The sequence below is a fragment of the Hyla sarda genome, chromosome 2, assembly GCF_029499605.1.
Source record: "Hyla sarda isolate aHylSar1 chromosome 2, aHylSar1.hap1, whole genome shotgun sequence".
Lineage (NCBI taxonomy): Eukaryota > Metazoa > Chordata > Amphibia > Anura > Hylidae > Hyla > Hyla sarda.
In genome coordinates, this window is record NC_079190.1 from 11,038,662 (window position 1) to 11,060,993 (window position 22,332).

The window sequence follows — 22,332 nt, forward strand, 5'->3', positions numbered from 1 at the left end:
TTCTATCACTGAAATAATTTCCTAATACTGCCTGCATTTCCCATGAATCCTCTGGCTTTGCAGTGATCTGCAGTAGTCTGATCATTGTACCTGGTCATCTAATTAGGCTGCCAGTGCTGGAGAGATTAACCAGGTGAACTGATTACTCACATGGGGTGGGGGTCAGTTCATGTGCAGTTTTGATGCATTTTCTTATTCAAAGTGTTGTTGTTGTGTTTGTTGTATTGTTTGTTGTTGTGTTTGTTGTTGTGTTTGTTGTATTGTTTGTTGTTGTGTTTGTTGTTGTGTTTGTTGTTGTGGTGTGTGTTGTTGTGGAGTGTTGTTGTTGTGGTTCTTGTTGTTGTTGTGTGTTGTGGTGTGTGTTGTGGTTGTGTTTGTTGTGGTTGTGTTTGTTGTGGTTGTGTTTGTTGTGGTTGTGTTTGTTGTGGTTGTGTTTGTTGTGGTTGTGTTTGTTGTGGTTGTGTTTGTTGTGGTTGTGTTTGTTGTGGTTGTGGTTGTGTTTGTGGTTGTGTTTGTTGTGGTTGTGTTTGTTGTGGTTGTGTTTGTTGTGGTGGTGGTGGTGGTGGTTGTGGTGGTGGTGGTTGTGGTGGTGGTGGTGGTGGTGGTGGTGGTGGTGGTGGTTGTGGTGGTGGTGGTTGTTGTGGTGGTGGTTGTGGTGGTTGTTGTGTTTTGAAATGAGGGGAAAGAGATTTCACCTATAATTACAATTGTGATGTTTTATGAAGATTTGTCATCTTTGTTAACTTCTTGAATTTTTACTGTATTTTTCTCAAATATTAAATTTTTTACAGCATTTTGCTTGTATTATTTATTGTAAAAAGTTTTTATTTTATTTTATTTTGTTAATCCGTATATCATCTGCAGGGAATGCCGGAACAATGGGCACGACTGCTGCAGACTTCCAAGATCTCCGAGGAAGAACAGAAAAAGAATCCACAGGCCGTACTAGATGTGCTGAAGTTTTATGACTCCAAGAAAACCACCAACAGCCAGAAGTACATGAGCTTCACAGGTAACACTGTTATATGGGGGCAGCTGACTACAGTGACCCCCCCGACTTATGATGGCCCCGACATATGATCATTTCAACATATGATAGCCTCTCAGAGCCCATCGTATGTTGAAGGCAGCATCGACATATGATGCTGCTGTGTGTCGGTTCCATCGTACAAACAGCTATCTGACAGCGCTGACAACTTCAGTAACTGACAGATAGTTGTATAATGTGCCCCGTTCTGCCTCCTGTTACTCACATGCTGTCCTGCTAACTCATACACTGGCTTCCACTGTGAGCTCCGTGTAAGCCCCACCCCCCCAGTGCAGCCATAGCCAATAGCCTGGAGCATCTTGCTGCAGGCATCCAATGAGCTGCTGGCTGCCCTCCCCTTCCTTTCCTATAGAGCTGTAGTCGGCAGGATGGTAATGGAGGACATTCTGTCCCCCCTGAAGGTATTTAAAGAACTGTACAGTACTGTATGCGATGTCACACATCACATACAATACATATACACACTATACACCCCATACATCAATGTTTTCCTATCAGTGTGCCTCCAGCTGTTGCAAAACTATAACTCCCAGCATGCCCAGACAGTCAAGGGCTGTACATGCATGCTGGAAGTGGAAGTTGTAGTTGTGCAACAGCTGGAGGCACCCTGGTTTGTTAAACACTCCCCATACACTCCACATACAATGGTCATCCCAGAACCAATTAGCAGTTTCCCATAGAGATATGTATTCAACATAGAATGGTTCCGAGGCCCCAGAACCAATTACCATTTTTACATAGACATATGTACTCGACATATGATGGTTTCAACATATGATGGTTCTCCTGGAACCAATTAATATCATATGTTGAGGGACCACTGTACTTATATTATTGTACAGAAGAACAGTATTATAGTAGATATATTCTTGTATATAGGAGCAGTATTATAGTAGTTATATTCTTGTATATAGGAGCAGTATTATAGTAGTTATATTCTTGTATATAGGAGCAGTATTATAGTAGTTATATTCTTGTATATAGGAGCAGTATTATAATAGTTATATTCTTGTATATAGGAGGCAGTATTATAGTAGTTCTATTCTTGTATATAGGGGCAGTATTATAGTAGTTATATTCTTGTATATAGGAGCAGTACAGTATTATAGTAGTTATATTCTTGTATATAGGAGGCAGTATTATAGTAGTTATATTCTTGTATATAGGAGCAGTATTATAGTAGTTATATTCTTGTATATAGGAGCAGTATTATAGTAGTTATATTCTTGTATATAGGAGGCAGTATTATAGTAGTTATATTCTTGTATATAGGAGCAGTATTATAGTAGTTATATTCTTGTATATAGGAGCAGTATTATAGTAGTTATATTCATGTATATAGGAGGCAGTATTATAGTCGTTATATTCTTGTATATAGGAGCAGTATTATAGTAGTTATATTCTTGTATATAGGAGCAGTATTATAGTCGTTATATTCTTGTATATAGGAGGCAGTATTATAGTAGTTATATTCTTGTATATAGGAGCAGTATTATAGTAGTTATATTCTTGTATATAGGAGCAGTATTATAGTAGTTATATTCATGTATATAGGAGGCAGTATTATAGTCGTTATATTCTTGTATATAGGAGGCAGTATTATAGTAGTTATATTCTTGTATATAGGAGCATTATTATAGTAGTTATATTCTTATATATATATATAGGGGCAGTATTACAGTAGTTATATTCTTGTATATAGGAGCAGTATTATAGTAGTTATATTCTTATATATATATATAGGGGCAGTATTATAGTAGTTATATTCTTGTACATAGGAGCAGTATTATAGTAGTTATATTCTTGTATATAGGAGCAGTATTATAGTAGTTATATTCTTGTATATATATATATAGGAGCAGTATTACAGTAGTTATATTCTTGTATATAGGAGCATTATTATAGTAGTTATATTCTTATATATATAGGGGCAGTATTACAGTAGTTATATTCTTGTATATAGGAGCAGTATTATAGTAGTTATATTCTTATATATACATAGGAGCAGTATTATAGTAGTTATATTCTTGTATATAGGGAGCAGTATTATAGTAGTTATATTCTTGTATATAGGGGGCAGTATTATAGTAGATATATTCTTGTATATTGGAGTAGTATTATAGTAGATATATTCTTGTATATAGGAGCAGTATTATAGTAGTTATATTCTTGTATATAGGGAGCAGTATTATAGTAGTTATATTCTTGTATATAGGAGCAGTATTATAGTAGTTATATTCTTGTATATAGGAGCAGTATTATAGTAGTTATATTCTTGTATATAGGAGCAGTATTATAGTAGTTATATTCTTGTATATAGGAGGCAGTATTATAGTAGTTATATTCTTGTATATAGGAGCAGTATTATAGTAGTTATATTCTTGTATATAGGAGCAGTATTATAGTAGTTATATTCTTGTATATAGGAGCAGTATTATAGTAGTTATATTCTTGTATATAGGAGGCAGTATTATAGTAGTTTTTTTTCCGTTTCTCTATATGCATGTTTGCAGCGGGGTCATCATTTCTCTGTGCACCCACCATGTGCAGTGTCCAGAGACACAGGTGGTATCTAGGATAGCGGTGAGCTACACCTGTTCTCTTTTTGCGGTATTTTAGCATATTTACTAGGATTCTGTCTATATGGGATTGACATAATGATGTAATCTCTCACTTCTCTCAACATGAGCCTACTTTATATTCTAGATCAGGATCTTCTTCCCGGCCGTGTTGTCAGCAGATTTCTATCGCCGTCAGCCGGTTAAGCTGCCACTTTTTTTTCATTTATTTTTTTCGTTTTTTTTTTTTTTTTTTTGTGTGTACTGAAGTTTTTTTTAACAAGTCGAGCAATAGATTGTAATTGTTTCCGATATGAGTCATGAGCGACCCCCCCCCCCCCCCCCCTCCTCCACGCTCTCTGGCCGGCCTCAGACGTGTCTGTTTGTGTTGGCGAGCTCGACTGCAGCTTACTCGGCTACCGGGATGGCTCAGCATTTAATCATACAGTGCGCCGTCACATAAGCCAGTGTTTCCCAACCAGGGTGCCTCCAGCTGTTGCAAAACTACAACTCCCAGCATGCCCGGACAGCCGTTGGCTGTCCGGGCATGCTGGGAGTAGTAGTTTTTTGCAACAGCTGGAGGCGCCCTGGTTTGGGAAACACTGACATAAGTCGAATGTGAGCTTTGATTTAATATCTCACTTCTTTCTTTGCAGATAATGAACTTGAGGTTTATAAGCCGTCTGACAATACGGTAAGAGCTTGCACCTAAGGAAGGGCGAAAATGATATGGCAGACATGGGGGATTATTGTTTGGTCACTATGGCATCCAAGAGCTTGTTGTGGGTGATGCTTAAAGGGGTACTCCAGAAAAATAATAATAATAATAATTTAAGTAGTTAGATACACTACTCAAAAAAATAAAAATAAAGGGAACACTTAAACAACACAATGTAACTCCAAGTCACTGACACTAGTGTGAGATCCCACTGTCCACTCAGGAAGAACACTGATTGACAATCAATTTCACATGGAACAGACAACAGGTGGAAATTATAGGCAATTAGCAAGACACCCCCCAATATAGGAGTGGCTCTGCAGGTGGTGACCACAGACCACTTCTCAGTTCCTATGCTTCCTGGCTGATGTTTTGGCCACTTTTGAATGCTGGCGGTGCTTTCACTCTAGTGGTAGCATGAGACGGAGTCTACAACCCACACAAGTGGCTCAGGTAGTGCAGCTCATCCAGGATGGCACATCAATGCGAGCTGTGGCAAGAAGGTTTTCTGTGTCTGTCAGCGTAGTGTCCAGAGCATGGAGGCGCTACCAGGAGACAGGCCAGTACATCAGGAGATGTGGAGGAGGCTGTAGGAGGGCAACAACCCAGCAGCAGGACCGCTAGCTTCGCCTTTGTGCAAGGAGGAGCAGGAGGAGCACTGCCAGAGCCCTGCAAAATGACCTCCAGCAGGCCACAAATGTGCATGTGTCCACTCAAACGGTCAGAAACAGACTCCATGAGGGGGGTATGAGGGCCCGACATCCACAGGTGGGGGTTGTGCTTACAGCCCAACACCGTGCACGACGTTTAGCATTTGCCAGAGAACTGCAAGATTGGCAAATTCGCCTCTGCCGCCCTGTGCTCTTCACAGATGAAAGCAGGTTCACACTGAGCACATGTGACAGAGTCTGGAGACACCGTGGAGAACATTCTGCTGCCTGCAACATCCTCCAGTATGACCGATTTGGTGGTGGGCCAGTTATGGTGTGGGGTGGCATTTTTTGAGGGGCTCGCACGTGCTTGCCAGAGGTAGTCTGACTGCCATTAGGTACGGAGATGAGATCCTTAGACCCCTTGTGAGACCATATGCTGGTGCGGTTGGCCCTGGGTTCCTCCTAATACAAGACAATGCTAGACCTCATGTGGCTGGAGTGTGTCAGCAGTTCCTACAAGAGGAAGGCATTGATGCTATGGACTAGCCGCCCGTTCCCCTGAATCCGATTGAGCACATCTGGGACGTCTCTCTCCATCCACCACAGACTGTCCAGGAGTTGGCGGATGCTTTAGTCCAGGTCTGGGAGGACATCCCTCAGGAGACCATCCTCCACCTCATCAGGATCATGCCCAGGCATTGTAGGGAGGTCATACGGGCACGTGGAGGCCACACACACTACTGAGCCTCATTGGGACTTGTATTAAGGACATTACATAAAGTTGGATCAGCCTGTAGTGGGGGTTTCCACTGTGATTTTGAGTGTGACTCCATATCCAGACCTCCATGGGTTGATACATTTGATTTCCATTGATAATTTTTGTTTGATTTTGTTGTCAGCAGACGAAAGTAAAGACGAAAGTGTTTCATAAGATTAGTTCATTCGATCACTTCAATTTAAAAAGTTTAATCCCTCCAGTACTTATCAGCTGCTGTATGCTTCACAAGAAGTTCTTTTCTTTTTGAATTTCTTTCCATTCTGACCACAGTGCTCTCTGCTGACACCTCTGTCCATGTCAGGAACTGTCCGGAGCAGGAGAGGTTCGCTATGGGGATTTGTTCCTGCTCTGGACAGTTCCTGATATGGACAGAGGTGTCAGCAGAGAGCACTGTGGACAGACAGAAAAGAAATTCAAAAAGAAAAGAACTTCCTGTGGAGCATACAGCAGCTGCTAAGTACTGGAAGGATTAAGATATTTAAATTGAAGTAATATTTAACTTTCTGGCACCAGTTGATATAAAAAAAATATTTTCTTTTTTTTTTTACTGGAGTACCCTTTAAGGGAATCTTCTCCTTCTTTCTAACCACAAGTGACATTTAACAAACAGCACTGTGCAGCACAAAGTACCTCCCAAGCAGTGCCAAACAAATACCACAGTGCAACAAAAATTACCTCTCCAGCAGTGCCAAACAAATACAGTACAGCACAAAATACCTTCCTAGCAGTGCCAAACATATACCACAGTTCTACACAAAGTACAGTGCCAAAACAAATACCAGTGTGCAGCACTAAATATCTTCTCCAACAGTGCCAAACAGATATCACAGACAGTACAGCAAAAAGTACCTCCTCAGCAGTGCCACACAAATCCCGCCCAGCCCAAAACACCTTCCTAAATGTGCCGAATAAATGACACCATGCAGCATAAAATACCTAATCAGCAGTGCCAAACTGTGGGGATGACAGAGGGAGCCTATTTTATCACTGGGGCATCTCATATGAGGGATTTGGTGCTATGTATCCCTATATTGCCAGACAAAGACCACCATGCAACACACATAAACAAATACTACAGTGCTGTACAAACTTCCTTTGCCAGCATTGCCAAACAAATACTAATTTGCAGCACAAAATACCTCCCCAACGGTGCCAAATGGACATTGGGTGCAGCACAAAATACCTCACCAGCAGCGTTAAACAAATACCACAGGGCAACGCAACACTCCACTACCGCAGCACCAAACAAACGCCACAGTACAGTATATTTTCACTCTACAAGCACCAAACAAATACCGCAGTACAGCACAAAATACCTCTCTAGCAGCACAAAAGGCTTTTTTATTTTTTATTTTTTTTACTATAAATGAGGTTATAGGACTCTCTCAAGTCCAGGCACATAGGGCTGGTGGGGCACTGGCCGTGCCCCACCAGCCCTATGTGCCTGGACTTGAGAGAATCCGAATAAGATGTATTTGCTGTGGTCTTATTTTTACAAGGACGGCCATATTTCTTGAAAATATTCTTGGAAGAGGATTAACCCCGTCATACTCAGAGACTTCATGTCTATTGACCACGAGAACTTGGCGGCCAACGTTGCATGTGCTAAACATTCACTTCTGCATCTTGTGGGGATTTCCCTTTTTAGGACTTATTCCTAATGGAATCCTTTTTTTAGAATAAATACGGTAATTAATTTCTATTTCTTTTTATACATTTTAAGCAGATGATTGGGTTTGGTTATAAGCTTTATTTAAAAAAGAATAAATAAATAAAACCTGATCCATCCTCTTAAAATATATATAAAAATTTCAAAATTGATTGCTTATAAAAAAAAAAAAAAAAAAATACATAATTAAAATAACGGTCATTGCAACTTTATAGCATGAACTACGGTATTTCTTGATCGATCTCCTCCCTACTCTCAATGGTTCCTTCCTTGAACAGAGGCTGGTTGAACCCTTTAATCTAAAAGGAAAAAAAATAAAAAAGGAAAACGTGGTCCCACAAATCCCGACACCTTTCGCTGTCCAGGCATGCTGGGAGTCGTCGTTTTGCAACAGTTAAATCCAGGCAGTTTAACCCCTTAAGGACCCGTTTTTTTTTTCCGTTTTTGCATTTTCGTTTTTTCCGCCTTACTTTTAAAAAATTATAACTCTTTCAATTTTGCACCTAAAAATCCATATGATGGCTTATTTTTTGCGCCACCAATTCTACTTTGTAATGACGTCCGTCATTTTACCCAAAAATCTACAACGAAACGAGAAAAAAAATCATTGTGAAAGACAAAATTGAAAAAAAAACACAATTTTGTAACTTCCGTTTCTACACAGTACATTTTTCGGTAAAAATGACATCTTATCATTATTCTGTAGGTCGATACGGTTAAAATGATACCCTACTTATATAGGTTTTATTTGTCGCACTTATGGAAAAAATCATAACTACATGCAGGACAATTTATATGTTTAAAATTGTCATCTTCTGACCCCTATAACTTTTTTATTTTTCCGTGTATGGGGCGGTATGAGGGCTCATTTTTTTTGCGCCATCATCTGAAGTTTTTAGCGCTACCATTTTTGCATTGATAGGACTTATTGATTTTTGCACGTACCCCATTGACCGTGCGGTTTAATTAACAATATATTTTTATAATTCGAACATATCCGCACACGGCGATACCACATATGTATATTTTTATTTTTATCTACACAGTTTTTGTTTTTTTTTTATGGGGAAAAGGGGGGTGATTCAAACTTTTATTAGGGGAGGGGTTAAATGATCTTTATTCACTTTTTTTCCACTTTTTTTTTTAGGGACCTATAACACTGCGCACACTGATCTTTTACATTGATCAATGGTTTCTCATAAGAAACCAGTGATCGATGATTCTGCCACTTGACTGCTCATGCCTGGATCTCAGGCACTGAGCAGTCATTCGGCGATCGGACAACATGGAGGCAGGTATGGACCCTCTGGCTGTCATGTAAGCTGTTGGGATGCCGCGGCGATCCCGAACAGCTCCCTGAGCTAACCGGCATGGTTTTACTTTCACTTTAGACACGGCGTTCAACTTTGAACGCCGCGTCTAAAGGGTTAATAGTGTGCGGCACCGCGATCAGTGCTGTGCGCTATTAGCCACTAGTCACGGCCGTTGTTAGATGCAGGGCCTGACCGGCTATGACGTGGGGCCACGCGTTATAGAACGGGAGCGGACACATGACGTACCGGTACGTCATGGGTCCTTAAGAGGTTAACCCTCTCAATGCCATGGTCCAGAAGCGCAGCTTGTAGCTTTCGGCCCCGATTCAAAATCTGCAACAGGGACCCATATGCCAATTATTGTACTGCTCTTCATGGGGCAGATGTGCTTTAGGGCCCTCTTAGGCACCAGGGCCCCGGAGCGGCTGCTACCTCTATAGTTACACCCCTGCCATGGTCAATAGTGACTGCAGCATCTAAATGACTGGATGGAAGGAGAAGGCTAACTCTATCTATCGACATCTATCTCATATCTATCTACAGTTATGGCCGTAAATGTTGGCACCCCTGAAATTTTTCAAGAAAATGAAGTATTCCTCACAGAAAAGGATTGCAGTAACACATGTTTTGTCGGGTTGTTCGTCAGATTCTGGTGCATTCCGCCAGAAATTCTGTCTGCGCCAGAATTTGTGCCAGAATTGAAAAAAAAAAAAAAACCCGACTAACTCTCAATTTTGCTAAGAAAACCCGAAAAAGAGGCGTGGTCTTCGAAAAGGGGCATGTTCCCGACATATTCACCAAAACCCAACATATTTACTAAGGTTTCCACATAAAATGTGGTGGATTTGAGCTGAGGAAAACCCGACAGATCAGAGCAGGTGTAAAAAAAAAGCAAAATGTAGGGAAAGGGGAAAATGTTGGGAAACCTTAGTAAATACCGTGGAAAAAAAAAATTAAAGAATTAAAACCCACAAAGGAACCTACACAACACTCTTAGTAAATGAGGGCCAATGCCACCAAACTCCAAAAATGGTCCGGACACAATTATTGGCACCCTTTCAAAATTGTGGATAAATAAGATTGTTTCAAGCAAGCGATGCCCCTTTAAACTCACCTGGGGCAAGTAACAGGTGTGGGCAATATAAAAATCACCCCTGAAAGCAGATAAAAAGGAGAGAAGTTCACTTAGTCTTTGCATTGTGTGTCTGTGTGTGCCACACTAAGCATGGACAACAGAAAGAGGAGAAGAGAACTGTCTGAGGACCTGAGAACTGAAATTGTGGAAAAATATCAACAATCTCAAGGTTACAAGTCCATCTCCAGAGATCTAGATTTGTCTTTGTCCACAGTGCGTAACATTATCAAGAAGTTTGCAACCCATGGCGCTGTAGCTAATCTCCCCGGGAGTGGACAGAAGAGAAAAATTGATGAAAGGTGTCAACACAGGATAGTCTGGATGGTGGATAAGCAGCCCCAAACAAGTTCCAAAGATATTAAAGCTGTCCTGCAGGCTTAGGGAGCATCAGTGTCAGTGCGAACTATCCAACGACATTTAAATGAAATGAAACGCTATTTATTTTTTTATTTATTTTTTATTTATATAGCGCCTACAGATTCCGCAGCGCTTACAATTATGGGATACAAACAAAGACAAGTATCAGACATAAAATTACACAATAACTATTCAAACAAGAGGTGTGGGGATATGTTGGGGATATGTTGGGGATATGTTGGGGATATGTTGAGGCCAATTAGAGACTGTTATAGGCCTGTCTGAAGAGATGTGTTTTTAGGCCACGTTTGAAACTATGGATGTTGTTGTTGAGTCTGAGGGATTTAGGGATAGCATTCCAGAGAACCAGTGCAGCACGAGTGAAGTCTTGTAGACGGGAGTGAGAAGTTCGGATTATAGAAGATGTTAGTGTGAGATCATTAGCAGATCGGAGAGAACGTGTAGGATGGTAGACAGAGATGGGAGAGGAGATGTAGGGAGGTGCAGCATTGTGGAGAGCTTTGTGTGTGAGACTGAGGATTTTGTACTGTATTCTGGACTGAATTGGTAACCAGTGTAGTGACTGGCACAGGGAGGAGGCGTCGGTGTAGTGACTGGCACAGGGAGGAGGCGTCGGTGTAGTGACTGGCACAGGGAGGAGGCGTTGGTGTAGTGACTGGCACAGGGAGTAAAGAGTTACAGTAGTCGAGGCGGGAGTGAATCAAAGCAATAATGAGAGTTTTAGCAGATTCAGTAGTGAGAAACGGGCGGATTCTGGAAATGTTTTTGAGATGCAGGTGACAAGAACGTGAAAGAGACTGAATATGGGGAGTGAAAGACAGAACAGAGTCAAGTATAACTCCAAGACAGCGAGCCTGCTGCCCGGGAGTTATGGTAGTGCCACATACCGAGATGGAAATGTCAGGGTTAGGTACAGGATCAGTTGATGGAGAAAAGACAAGAAGTTCTGTTTTAGAAAGATTTAGTTATGGAGGAGACCCAGAAGGACCCCACTATGGAGGAGACCCAGAAGTACCTCACTATGGAGGAGACCCAGGAGGACCCCACTATGGAGGAGACCCAGGAGGACCTCACTATGGAGGAGACCCAGGAGGACCCCACTATGGAGGAGACCCAGGAGGACCCCAGTATGGAGGAGACCCAGGAGGACCTCACTATGGAGGAGACCCAGGAGGACCCCACTATGGAGGAGACCCAGGAGGACCTCACTATGGAGGAGACCCAGGAGGACCTCACTATGGAGGAGACCCAGAAGGACCTCACTATGGAGGAGACCCAGGAGGACCCTAGTATGGAGGAGACCCAGGAGGACCCCACTATGGAGGAGACCCAGGAGGACCCCACTATGGAGGAGACCCAGGAGGACCCCACTATGGAGGAGACCCAGGAGGACCCCACTATGGAGGAGACCCAGGAGGACCCCACTATGGAGGAGACCCAGGAGGACCCCAGTATGGAGGAGACCCAGGAGGACCCCAGTATGGAGGAGACCCAGGAGGACCCCAGTATGGAGGAGACCCAGGAGGACCCCAGTATGGAGGAGACCCAGGAGGACCCCAGTATGGAGGAGACCCAGGAGGACCCCAGTATGGAGGAGACCCAGGAGGACCCCAGTATGGAGGAGACCCAGGAGGACCCCAGTATGGAGGAGACCCAGGAGGACCCCAGTATGGAGGAGACCCAGGAGGACCCCAGTATGGAGGAGACCCAGGAGGACCCCAGTATGGAGGAGACCCAGGAGGACCCCAGTATGGAGGAGACCCAGGAGGACCCCAGTATGGAGGAGACCCAGGAGGACCCCAGTATGGAGGAGACCCAGGAGGACCCCAGTATGGAGGAGACCCAGGAGGACCCCAGTATGGAGGAGACCCAGGAGGACCCCAGTATGGAGGAGACCCAGGAGGACCCCAGTATGGAGGAGACCCAGGAGGACCCCAGTATGGAGGAGACCCAGGAGGACCCCAGTATGGAGGAGACCCAGGAGGACCCCAGTATGGAGGAGACCCACGAGGACCCCAGTATGGAGGAGACCCACGAGGACCCCACTATGGAGGAGACCCAGGAGGACCCCGCTATGGAGGAGACCCAGGAGGACCCCACTATGGAGGAGACCCAGGAGGACCCCACTATGCAGGAGACCCAGGAGGACCCCACTGCTGACACAGAGACATAAAAAAGCAAGACTACATTTTGCCAAAATGAACTTGAGTAACCAAAATCCTTCTTGGAAATCGTCTTGTGGACAGATGAGACAAGATAGATCTTTTTGGTAAAGCGCATCCTTCTACTGTTTACTGAAAACAGAATGAGGCCTACAAAGAAAAGAGCACAGTACCTACAGTGACATATGGTGGAGGTCAGTGATGTTTTGGGTTGTTTTGCTGCCTCTGGCACTGGGGGCCTTGAATGTGTACAAGACATCATGAAATCTGAGGATTACCAATGGATTTTGGGTCGCACTGTACAGCCCAGTGTCAGAAAGCTGGGTTTGTGTCCGAGATCTTGGGTCTTCCAGCAGGACAATGACCCCAAACATACATCAAAAAGCCCCAGAAATGGACGGCAACAAAGCGCTGGAGAGTTCTGAAGTGTCAGCAATGAGTCCAGATCTAAATCCCATTGATCACCTGTGGAGAGATCTTATAATTACTGTTGGGAAAAGGCGCCGTCCAATAAGAGAGACCTGGAGCAGTTTGTAAAGGAAGAGCGGTCCAACATTCCGGCTGAGAGGTGTAAGAAGCTTATTGATGCTTATAGGAAGAGTGGCCCAACAGTCCGGCAGAGAGGTGTAAGAAGCTTATTGATGGTTATAGGAAGACACTGATTTCAGTAATTTTTTCCAAAGGGTCTGCAACCAAATATTAAGTTAAGGGGCCAATAATTTTGTCCAGACCATTTTTGGAGTTTGGTGACATTAGGTCCAATTTGCTTTTTTCCCTCCCTTTATAACATGTGTTACTGCAATCCTTTCCTGTGAGAAATACTTCCTTTTCTTAAATTTCAGGGGTGCCAACATTTACGGCCATGACTGTATATATCTATTCTATCATATGTAATAATAATGAAAATAATACATCAATCGTTATTCTAATTTATCATTTATTAAATACAGAAATCTAAAGTTGTCTCTGAAGTCCCTGATGTTCCTCCTGTTTGTGAAGATGAAGACGACAAAGAGGAACTTGATGCCCCTCCGGCTGTGGCACCGCGTCCTTTATATACAATGTCGGTGGGTACAACATCTACCTCCTATATAGCAGTATAAGTACAGTCTCACTACCAAGGTTTGATCCAGAATGATACAAGCATCTCCTTTATAATTCATGTACATAAGTGGCAGTGTTATAGTAGTTATATTCTTGTATATAGGAGCAGTATTATAGTAGTTATATTCTTGTATATAGAGGCAGTATTATAGTAGTTATATTCTTGTATATAGAGGCAGTATTATAGTAGTTATATTCTTGTATATAGGAGCAGTATTATAGTAGTTATATTCTTGTATATAGGAGGCAGTATTATAGTAGTTATATTCTTGTATATAGGAGCAGTATTATAGTAGTTATATTCTTGTATATAGGAGCAGTATTATAGTAGTTATATTCTTGTATATAGGAGGCAGTATTATAGTAGTTATATTCTTGTATATAGGAGCAGTATTACAGTAGTTATATTCTTGTATATAGGGGCAGTATTATAGTATATATATTCTTCTATATAGGAGCAGTATTATAGTAGTTATATTGTATATAGGAGCAGTATTATAGTAGTTATATTCTTGTATATAGGAGCAGTATTATAGTAGTTATATTCTTGTATATAGGAGCAGTATTATAGTAGTTATATTCTTGTATATATGAGGCAGTATTATAGGAGTTATATTCTTGTATATAGGAGCAGTATTATAGGAGTTATATTCTTGTATATAGGGGCAATATTATAGTAGTTATATTCTTGTATATAGGAGGCAGTATTATAGTAGTTATATTCTTGTATATAGGAGCAGTATTATAGTAGCTATATTCTTGTATATAGGAGCAGTATTATAGTAGTTATATTCTTGTATATAGGGGGCAGTATTATAGTAGTTATATTCTTGTATATAGGAGCAGTATTATAGTAGTTATATTCTTGTATATAGGAGGCAGTATTATAGTAGTTATATTCTTGTATATAGGAGGCAGTATTATAGTAGTTATATTCTTGTATATAGGAGCAGTATTATAGTAGTTATATTCTTGTGTATATATAGGGGCAGTATTATAGTAGTTATATTCTTGTATATAGGAGGCAGTATTATAGTAGTTATATTCTTGTATATAGGAGCAGTATTATAGTAGTTATATTCTTGTATATAGGAGCAGTATTATAGTAGTTATACTCACTATTTAGACTATAGACCTCATCGGGAGATGATTGTCGGTGTGGGGTCTTCCCCTTCCCTATGATTTCTCCTTGGTTTGTTCTTTGATCTCCTCTTATATAATAGGTTTCCATTCCCTTTATCTGATGATAATGATCGTTTAGCTCCTTGTGGATTCGTTTTTTCTCATTATAAACACTTATTTACTGTTTGCTGTGTAAATCCTCTGCGGATATTGAGAAGGCTCACATCCCATTATGGTTATTGCACATTGTGTACTAAGTTCCTCCATTCCTATTGTTGCTGAAGATAATGTTTGTTCGGGCTGCTCTAATCTGTTAACCCCTTAGGCTCTGTTTTTTTTTATGTTATAAGGAAGCCCAGACCTCTCCAATGAATTATTTATTTCTCCTTTTCATATAAAGTGGCGAGGTTAACACAATCTATAATGTGTATGATTCCTTTTAAGTGTTTTATTTTTAAATGTGAAATACCACTAAGACATTTATTTGTGTATCTATCTATCTATCTATCTCATATCTACAGTGGGGGGAAAAAGTATTTAGTCAGCCACCAATTGTGTAAGTTCTCCCACTTATAAAGATGAGAGGCTGTAATTTTCATCATTGGTTATAACCTCAACTATGAGAGACAGAATGAAATCACATTGTCTGATTTTTAAAGAATTTGTAAATTATGGTGGAAAATAAGTATTTGGTCACCTACAAACAAGTAAGATTTCTGCCTCTCACAGACCTGTAACTTCTCCTTTAAGAGTCTCCTCTGTCCTCCACTCGTTACCTGTATTAATGGCTCCTGTTTGAGGTTGTGGACAGGTGTCTTTTATACTGATAACAAGTTCAAACAGTCACACTCCAAACTCCATTATGGCCAAGACCAAAGAGCTGTCGAAGGACACCAGAAACAAAATTGTAGACCAGCACCAGGTTGGGAAGACTGAATCTGCAATAGGCAAGCAGCTTGGTGTGAAGAGATCATCTGTGGGAGCAATTATTAGAAAATGGAAGACATACAAGACCACTGATAATCTCCCTCAATCTGGGGCTCCACGTAAGATCTCACCCTGTGGTGTGAAACTGATCACAAGAACGGTGAACAAAAATCCCAGAACCACATGGGGGACCTAGTGAATGACCTTCAGAGAGCTGGGACCAAAGTAACAAAGGCTACCATCAGTAACACACTACGCTGCCAGCGACTCAAATCATGCAGTGCCAGACGTGTCCCCTGCTTAAGCCAGTACATGTCCGGGCCCGTCTGAAGTTTGCTAGAGAGCATTTGGATGATCCAGAAGAGAATTGGGAGAATTTCATATGGTCAGAGGAAACCAAAGTAGAAGTTTTTGGTAAAAACTCAACTTGTCGTGTTTGGAGGAGAAAGAATGATGAGTTGCATCCAAAGAATACCATACCTACTGTGAAGCATGGGGGAGGAAACATCATGCTTTGGCGCTGTTTTCCTGCTAAGGGACCAGCACGACTGATCCGTTTAAAGGAAATAATGAATGGGGCCATGAATGGTGATATTTTGAGTGAAAACTTCCTTCCATCAGCAAGGGCATTGAAGATGAAACGTGGCTGGGTTTGTCAGCATGACAATGATCCCAAACACACTGCCCGGGCAACGAAGGAGTGTCTTTGTAAGAAGCATTTCAAGGTCCTGGAGTGGCCTAGCCAGTCTCCAGTTCTCCACCCCATAGAAAACCTTTGGAGGGAGTTGAAAGTCTGTGTTGCCCAGCAACAGCCCCAAAACATCACTGCTCTAGAGGAGATCTGCATGGAGGAATGGGCCAAAATACCAGCAGCAGTGCGTGAGAACCTTGTGAAGACAGAAAACATGTGACCTCTGTCATTGCCAACATAGGGAATATAACAAATATTGGGATGAACTTTTCTTATTGACCAAATACTTATTTTCCACCATCATTTGCAAATAAATTCTTAAAAATTCAGACAATGTGATTTTATGGATTTCTTTCTCATTCTGTCTCTCATAGTTGAGGTTATAACCCCCCTCCCCACTATATCTATCTATCTCATATCTATCTATCTTTCTATCTATCTAATATCTATCTCATATCTATCTATCTCATATCTATTTATCTCATATCTATCTATCTCATATCTATCTATCTATCTATCCCATATCTATCTCTCTCATATCTATCTCTCTCATATCTATCTATCTCATATCTATCTATCTCATATCTATCTCTCTCATATCTATCTCTCTCATATCTATCTATCTATCTATCTATCTATCTCATATCTATCTATCTCATATCTATCTCTCTCTCATCTCTATCTATCTATCTATCTCATCTCTATCTATCTATCTCATATCTATCTATCTATCTATCTCATATCTATCTATCTCATATCTATCTATCTATCTACCTACCTACCTATCTCTCTATCTATCTCATATCTATCCCATATCTATCTCTCTCATATCTATCTCTCTCATATCTATGTATCTCATATCTATCTATCTCTCTCATATCTATCTCTATCTATCTCGTATCTATCTATCTCGTATCTATCTATCTATCTCTCTCATATCTATCTATCTCATATCTATCTATCTCATATCTATCTATCTATCTCTCTCTCATCTCTATCTATCTATCTATCTCATCTCTATCTATCTATCTCATATCTATCTCATATCTATCTATCTCATATCTATCTATCTCATATCTATCTATCTATCTACCTACCTACCTATCTCTCTATCTATCTCATATCTATCCCATATCTATCTCTCTCATATCTATCTCTCTCATATCTATGTATCTCATATCTATCTATCTCTCTCATATCTATCTCTATCTATCTCGTATCTATCTATCTCGTATCTATCTATCTATCTCTCTCATATCTATCTATCTCATATCTATCTATCTATCTCTCTCATATCTATCTATCTATCTATCTCGTATCTATCTATCTCATATCTATCTCATATCTATCTATCTAATATCTATCTATCTCATATCTATCTATCTCATATCTATCTCATATCTATCTATCTCATATCTATCTATATCATATCTATCTATATATCTCATATCTATCTATCTCATCTCATATCTATCTATCTATCTCATATCTATCTATCTCATATCTATCTCTCATATCTATCTATCTCGTATCTATCTATCATCTATCTATCTGGTTTTTCAATAAGAGTGATGACCTATCAGTAGTACACCTAAGCAATGTAGGAGAACTTTTTAGCAAGCTCTTACTGCATGCTGGGATTTGTAGTTTTGCATCATCTGGAGGGCCCCTGTTTGGAAACCACTGGTGTAAGAGATGAATGACATCACAGGTTTATGGAGAGGGCCCACGAGCCCAGCCCCCTCTATACCTGCACCCAGCAATCTCTATTAACTTCTCATCTCCCTGTAATAAAAATTTAATTTCCCCTCTTTTCTTTTCTTTTCTTTTCTTTTTTTATTTTTTTTGTTTCTCCATTTTTTAAACAACAGAATTTAAAGGGGCTTTTTCATTTAAAAAACAAAAAAGCTTTTTTAACATGTCACAGATACATGTCGAAATTTTTGATTGGTCGGGGTGTCCGTGCTGAGAGCGGGCTGTCCCCCCCCCAGTTGTCCCCCATTTTGTTATTGTAGATTGCCATCACCCTGGGTCCGTTATACATTTAGCACAGACTGCGCACTATTCCACTTCATTCTTTACAGCATGTGATTTTTTTATTTATTTTTGCTATACTTTGCACAGGTGTTTAGGGAGGCTTAAAGGGGTACTCCGCTGCTCAGCGTTAGGAACAACGAAAGCTGGAGCCGGCGCCAAGAGCTCGTGACTTCGTAGCCCCGCCCCCTCATGCCGTCACGCCCTGTCCCCTCAATGCAAGTCTATGGGAGGGGGCGTGACGGCAGTCACGCCCCCTCCCATAGACTTGCATTGAGGGGCGGGGCATGACGGCATGAGGGGGCGGGACTATGAAGTCACAAGCTCCTGTCCAGTTTGTTCCAAACGCTGAGCAGCGGGGTACCCCCCTTTAAATAGAGGGCAATATTTGGTTTAATATTATTACCGTCATTATCCATTTTGTTATTACCGTATTTTCCGCCGTATAAGACGCACTTTTTCTTCCCCAACACTGGGGGGGAAAAAGTCGGTGCGTCTTATACGGTGAATACACCCCCTATCGCGGCGGTCCCTGCGGCCATTAACCGCCAGGACCCGCGGCTAATACAGGACATCACCGATCGCGGTGATGCCCTGTATTAACCCTTCAGACGCGGCGATCAAAGCTGACCACCGCGTCTGAAAGGAAAGTGACACTAACCCGGCTGTTCAGCGATTTCACCGCGGCGTCCCGAACAGCCCGACTGAATAGCCGGGTTAGTGCTTACAGGACACCGGGGGGGACCTTACCTGCCTCCTCGGTGTCTTCTCCGTTCAGGGATCCCCTGTACGGCCGGCGCTCTCCTTCCTCGTCGTTGCGTACGTGCGTCGGCGTGCGTAACGACGGCGACTGAGAGCGAGGATACCCGGCCGGCAGCAGAGACGTTCCGGAGCGACGGCGACAGCGATGGAGCGACATCCAGGGCAGCGGTGACGGGTCCGGAGCGGCGGGGACACGTGAGTATTACCTCCTATGCAGTGGTCTTCAATCTGCGGACCTCCAGATGTTGCAAAACTACAACTCCCAGCATGCCCGGACAGCCGTTGGCTGTCCGGGCATGCTGGGAGTTGTAGTTTTGCAACATCTGGAGGTCCGCAGGTTGAAGACCACTATTGGGTTCAAAATCTTTATTTTTTTTTTAGATTTTGCACCTATAAATTGGGTGCGTCTTATACGCCGGTGCGTCCTATAGGGCGAAAAATACGGTATTTTTTTTACATTGGCCACTTTTTTACATTTTGTTAGTGATTGTTGGTAAATTGGGGGTTATGCAGCCTTGTACTTTAGGTTTTGGATTTCACTCCTGAGCTCCAAACCATCTTTGTTTCTCTGCTCTATTATAAGTCTATGGACATGACAGCCGCTCACTTATCCCTGCTCGTTCGCCTGATCAGTGAGAGTCACTGATCCTGAACACTTATTTTTTTCTGGCTGCCATACGATGATGGCTTAAATGGTCACTCTCATTAAAACGAATTTTTGCTATTTCACTCCTTATGGACAGATTTGTAAATTACTTCTATAAAAAAAAAAATCTCAATCCTTCCAGTACTTATCAGATGCTGTATGCTACAGAGGAAATGCTTTTATTTTTTGGATTTCTCTTCTGTCACGACCACAGTGCTCTCTGCTGACCTCTGCTGTCCATTTTAGGAACGGACTGTCCAGAGGAAGAGAAAATCCCCAGAGCAGCTGGATAGTTCCTGAGACAGACAGACAGGTGTCAGCAGAGAGCACTGTGGTCAGACAGAAAATAACTCAACTTCAGCAGCTGATAAGTACTGGAAGGATCAAGATATTATTATTATTATTATTATTTTTTTTAAGTCATTTACAAATCTGTTTTAACTTTGTGGAGCCAGTTGATATGAAAAAAAAAATAGTTTTTCACTGGAGTACCCCTTTAAAGGGGCACACCGCTGCTCAGCGTTTGGAACAAACTGTTCTGAACGCTGTAGCCAGGGCCGGGAGCTCGTGACGTCATAGCCCCGCCCCCTCATGATGTCACGCCCCGACCCCCTCAATGCATGTCTATGGGAGGGGGCCCCTTGTGATGTCACACCACGCCCCCTCAATGAAAGTCTATGGAAGGGAATGTGGCAGCCGTCACACGTTCTCCCATAGACTTGCATTGAGAGGGAGGGTGTGATGTCACGAGGGCCGCATCGCTAGTCATCTGGCACGGAGAGAAGTTTGCATCGGGTGACTGGGGTGCCGCAGCCGAGCTTGTGTGTGTGTGTGAGGGGGGGGGGATAATATGTCTAGGGGCGGAGTACCCCTTTAAGGGACTGAGGAAATCCTGGACTCTCATGAACACAAGAGGTTTGTTACTTAGTCGTTTAAAGGTAATGAAACAGAAACTCATTGTTTCCAGAAGTGATTAGTGTTGTGGAGCTCTATTATATGTATAGGCAGGGGTCAGGTGACCATCTCTGCTCATTATATGTATAGGCAGGGGTCAGGTGACCATCTCTGCTCATTATATGTATAGGCAGGGGTCAGGTGACCATCTCTGCTCATTATATGTATAGGCAGGGGTCAGGTGACCATCTCCTGGGAGCCTTTACCCCCACCCTCTAGACACTGAGCTCCATTATATGTATAGGCAGGGGTCAGGTGACCATCTCCTGGGAGCCTTTACCCCCACCCTCTAGACACTGAGCTCCATTATATGTATAGGCAGGGGTCAGGTGACCATCTCTGCTCATTATATGTATAGGCAGGGGTCAGGTGACCATCTCTGCTCATTATATGTATAGGCAGGGGTCAGGTGACATCTCCTGGGAGCCTTTACCCCCACCCTCTAGACACTGAGCTCTATTATATGTATAGGCAGGGGTCAGGTGACCATCTCCTGGGAGCCTTTACCCCCACCCTCTAGACACTGAGCTCCATTATATGTATAGGCAGGGGTCAGGTGACCATCTCCTGGGAGCCTTTACCCCCACCCTCTAGACACTGAGTTCCATTATATGTATAGGCAGGGGTCAGGTGACCATATCCAGGGAGCCTTTACCCCCACCCTCTAGACACTGAGCTCCATTATATGTATAGGCAGGGGTCAGGTGACCATCTCCTGGGAGCCTTTACCCCCACCCTCTAGACACTGAGCTCCATTATATGTATAGGCAGGGGTCAGGTGACCATCTCTGTTCATTATATGTATAGGCAGGGGTCAGGTGACCATCTCCTGGGAGCCTTTACCCCCACCCTCTAGACACTGAGCTCCATTATATGTATAGAGGTTGGTCAGGTGACTATATGACTATATACCTGAGAGCCTTTACCCCCACCCTCTAGACACTGAGCTCCATTATATGTATAGAGGTTGGTCAGGTGACTATATGACTATATACCTGAGAGCCTTTACCCCCACCCTCTAGACACTGAGCTCCATTATATGTATAGAGGTTGGTCAGGTGACTATATGACTATATACCTGAGAGTCTTTACCCCCACCCTCTAGACACTGAGCTCCATTATATGTATAGAGGTCGGTCAGGTGACTATATGACTAAATACCAGGGAGCCTTTACCCCCACCCTCTAGACACTGAGCTCCATTATATGTATAGAGGTTGGTCAGGTGACTATATACCTGGGAGCCTTTACCCTTGTACAGAGAGTCTGACGCTGCTGTATCTTGTCCTCCAGGTGCACACTCGCTCCGTCATTATCCCAGCACCCCCGCCGGTCAAAGAAGAGGCGCCCTCACCACCCCCCGAACCCCAGGAACAGAGCGAGCCCCCTGCAGATGCCTCCGCGAAATCCACAGACAAAACAAAGAAGAAGCCCAAGATGTCAGACGAGGAGATCCTGGAGAAATTAAGTACGTATGACTGGACTACAGGCTCCTCTTCTCGATGTAGGCCCCACTCACACTCTAGGGAATTTCCTCCTTTAAAGGGGTATTCCGGGCAAAAACATTTTATCCCCTATCCAAAGGATAAGATGTCTGATCGCGGGGGCCCGATGCTGGGACATCCTGCGATCCTCATGCAGCACCCACAGTGTCCGGGACTGGGGACGTGACGTCACACCA

General features: G+C 42.5%; 1 protein-coding gene across 4 annotated transcripts in view; it reads left to right on the forward strand.

The window, feature by feature from the left end:
* PAK1 (p21 (RAC1) activated kinase 1) overlaps positions 1 to 22,332 on the forward strand; it is a 117,462-nt gene that overhangs the window by 67,147 nt on the left and 27,983 nt on the right. For all 4 annotated transcript variants that reach the window (XM_056561149.1, XM_056561148.1, XM_056561151.1 and 1 more), the window contains exons 4-7: positions 865 to 1,012; positions 4,263 to 4,300; positions 13,363 to 13,479; positions 21,945 to 22,119. In XM_056561149.1, coding sequence (XP_056417124.1) covers positions 865 to 1,012; positions 4,263 to 4,300; positions 13,363 to 13,479; positions 21,945 to 22,119 — 478 coding nt within the window. The remainder of the gene's footprint in view (positions 1 to 864; positions 1,013 to 4,262; positions 4,301 to 13,362; positions 13,480 to 21,944; positions 22,120 to 22,332) is intronic.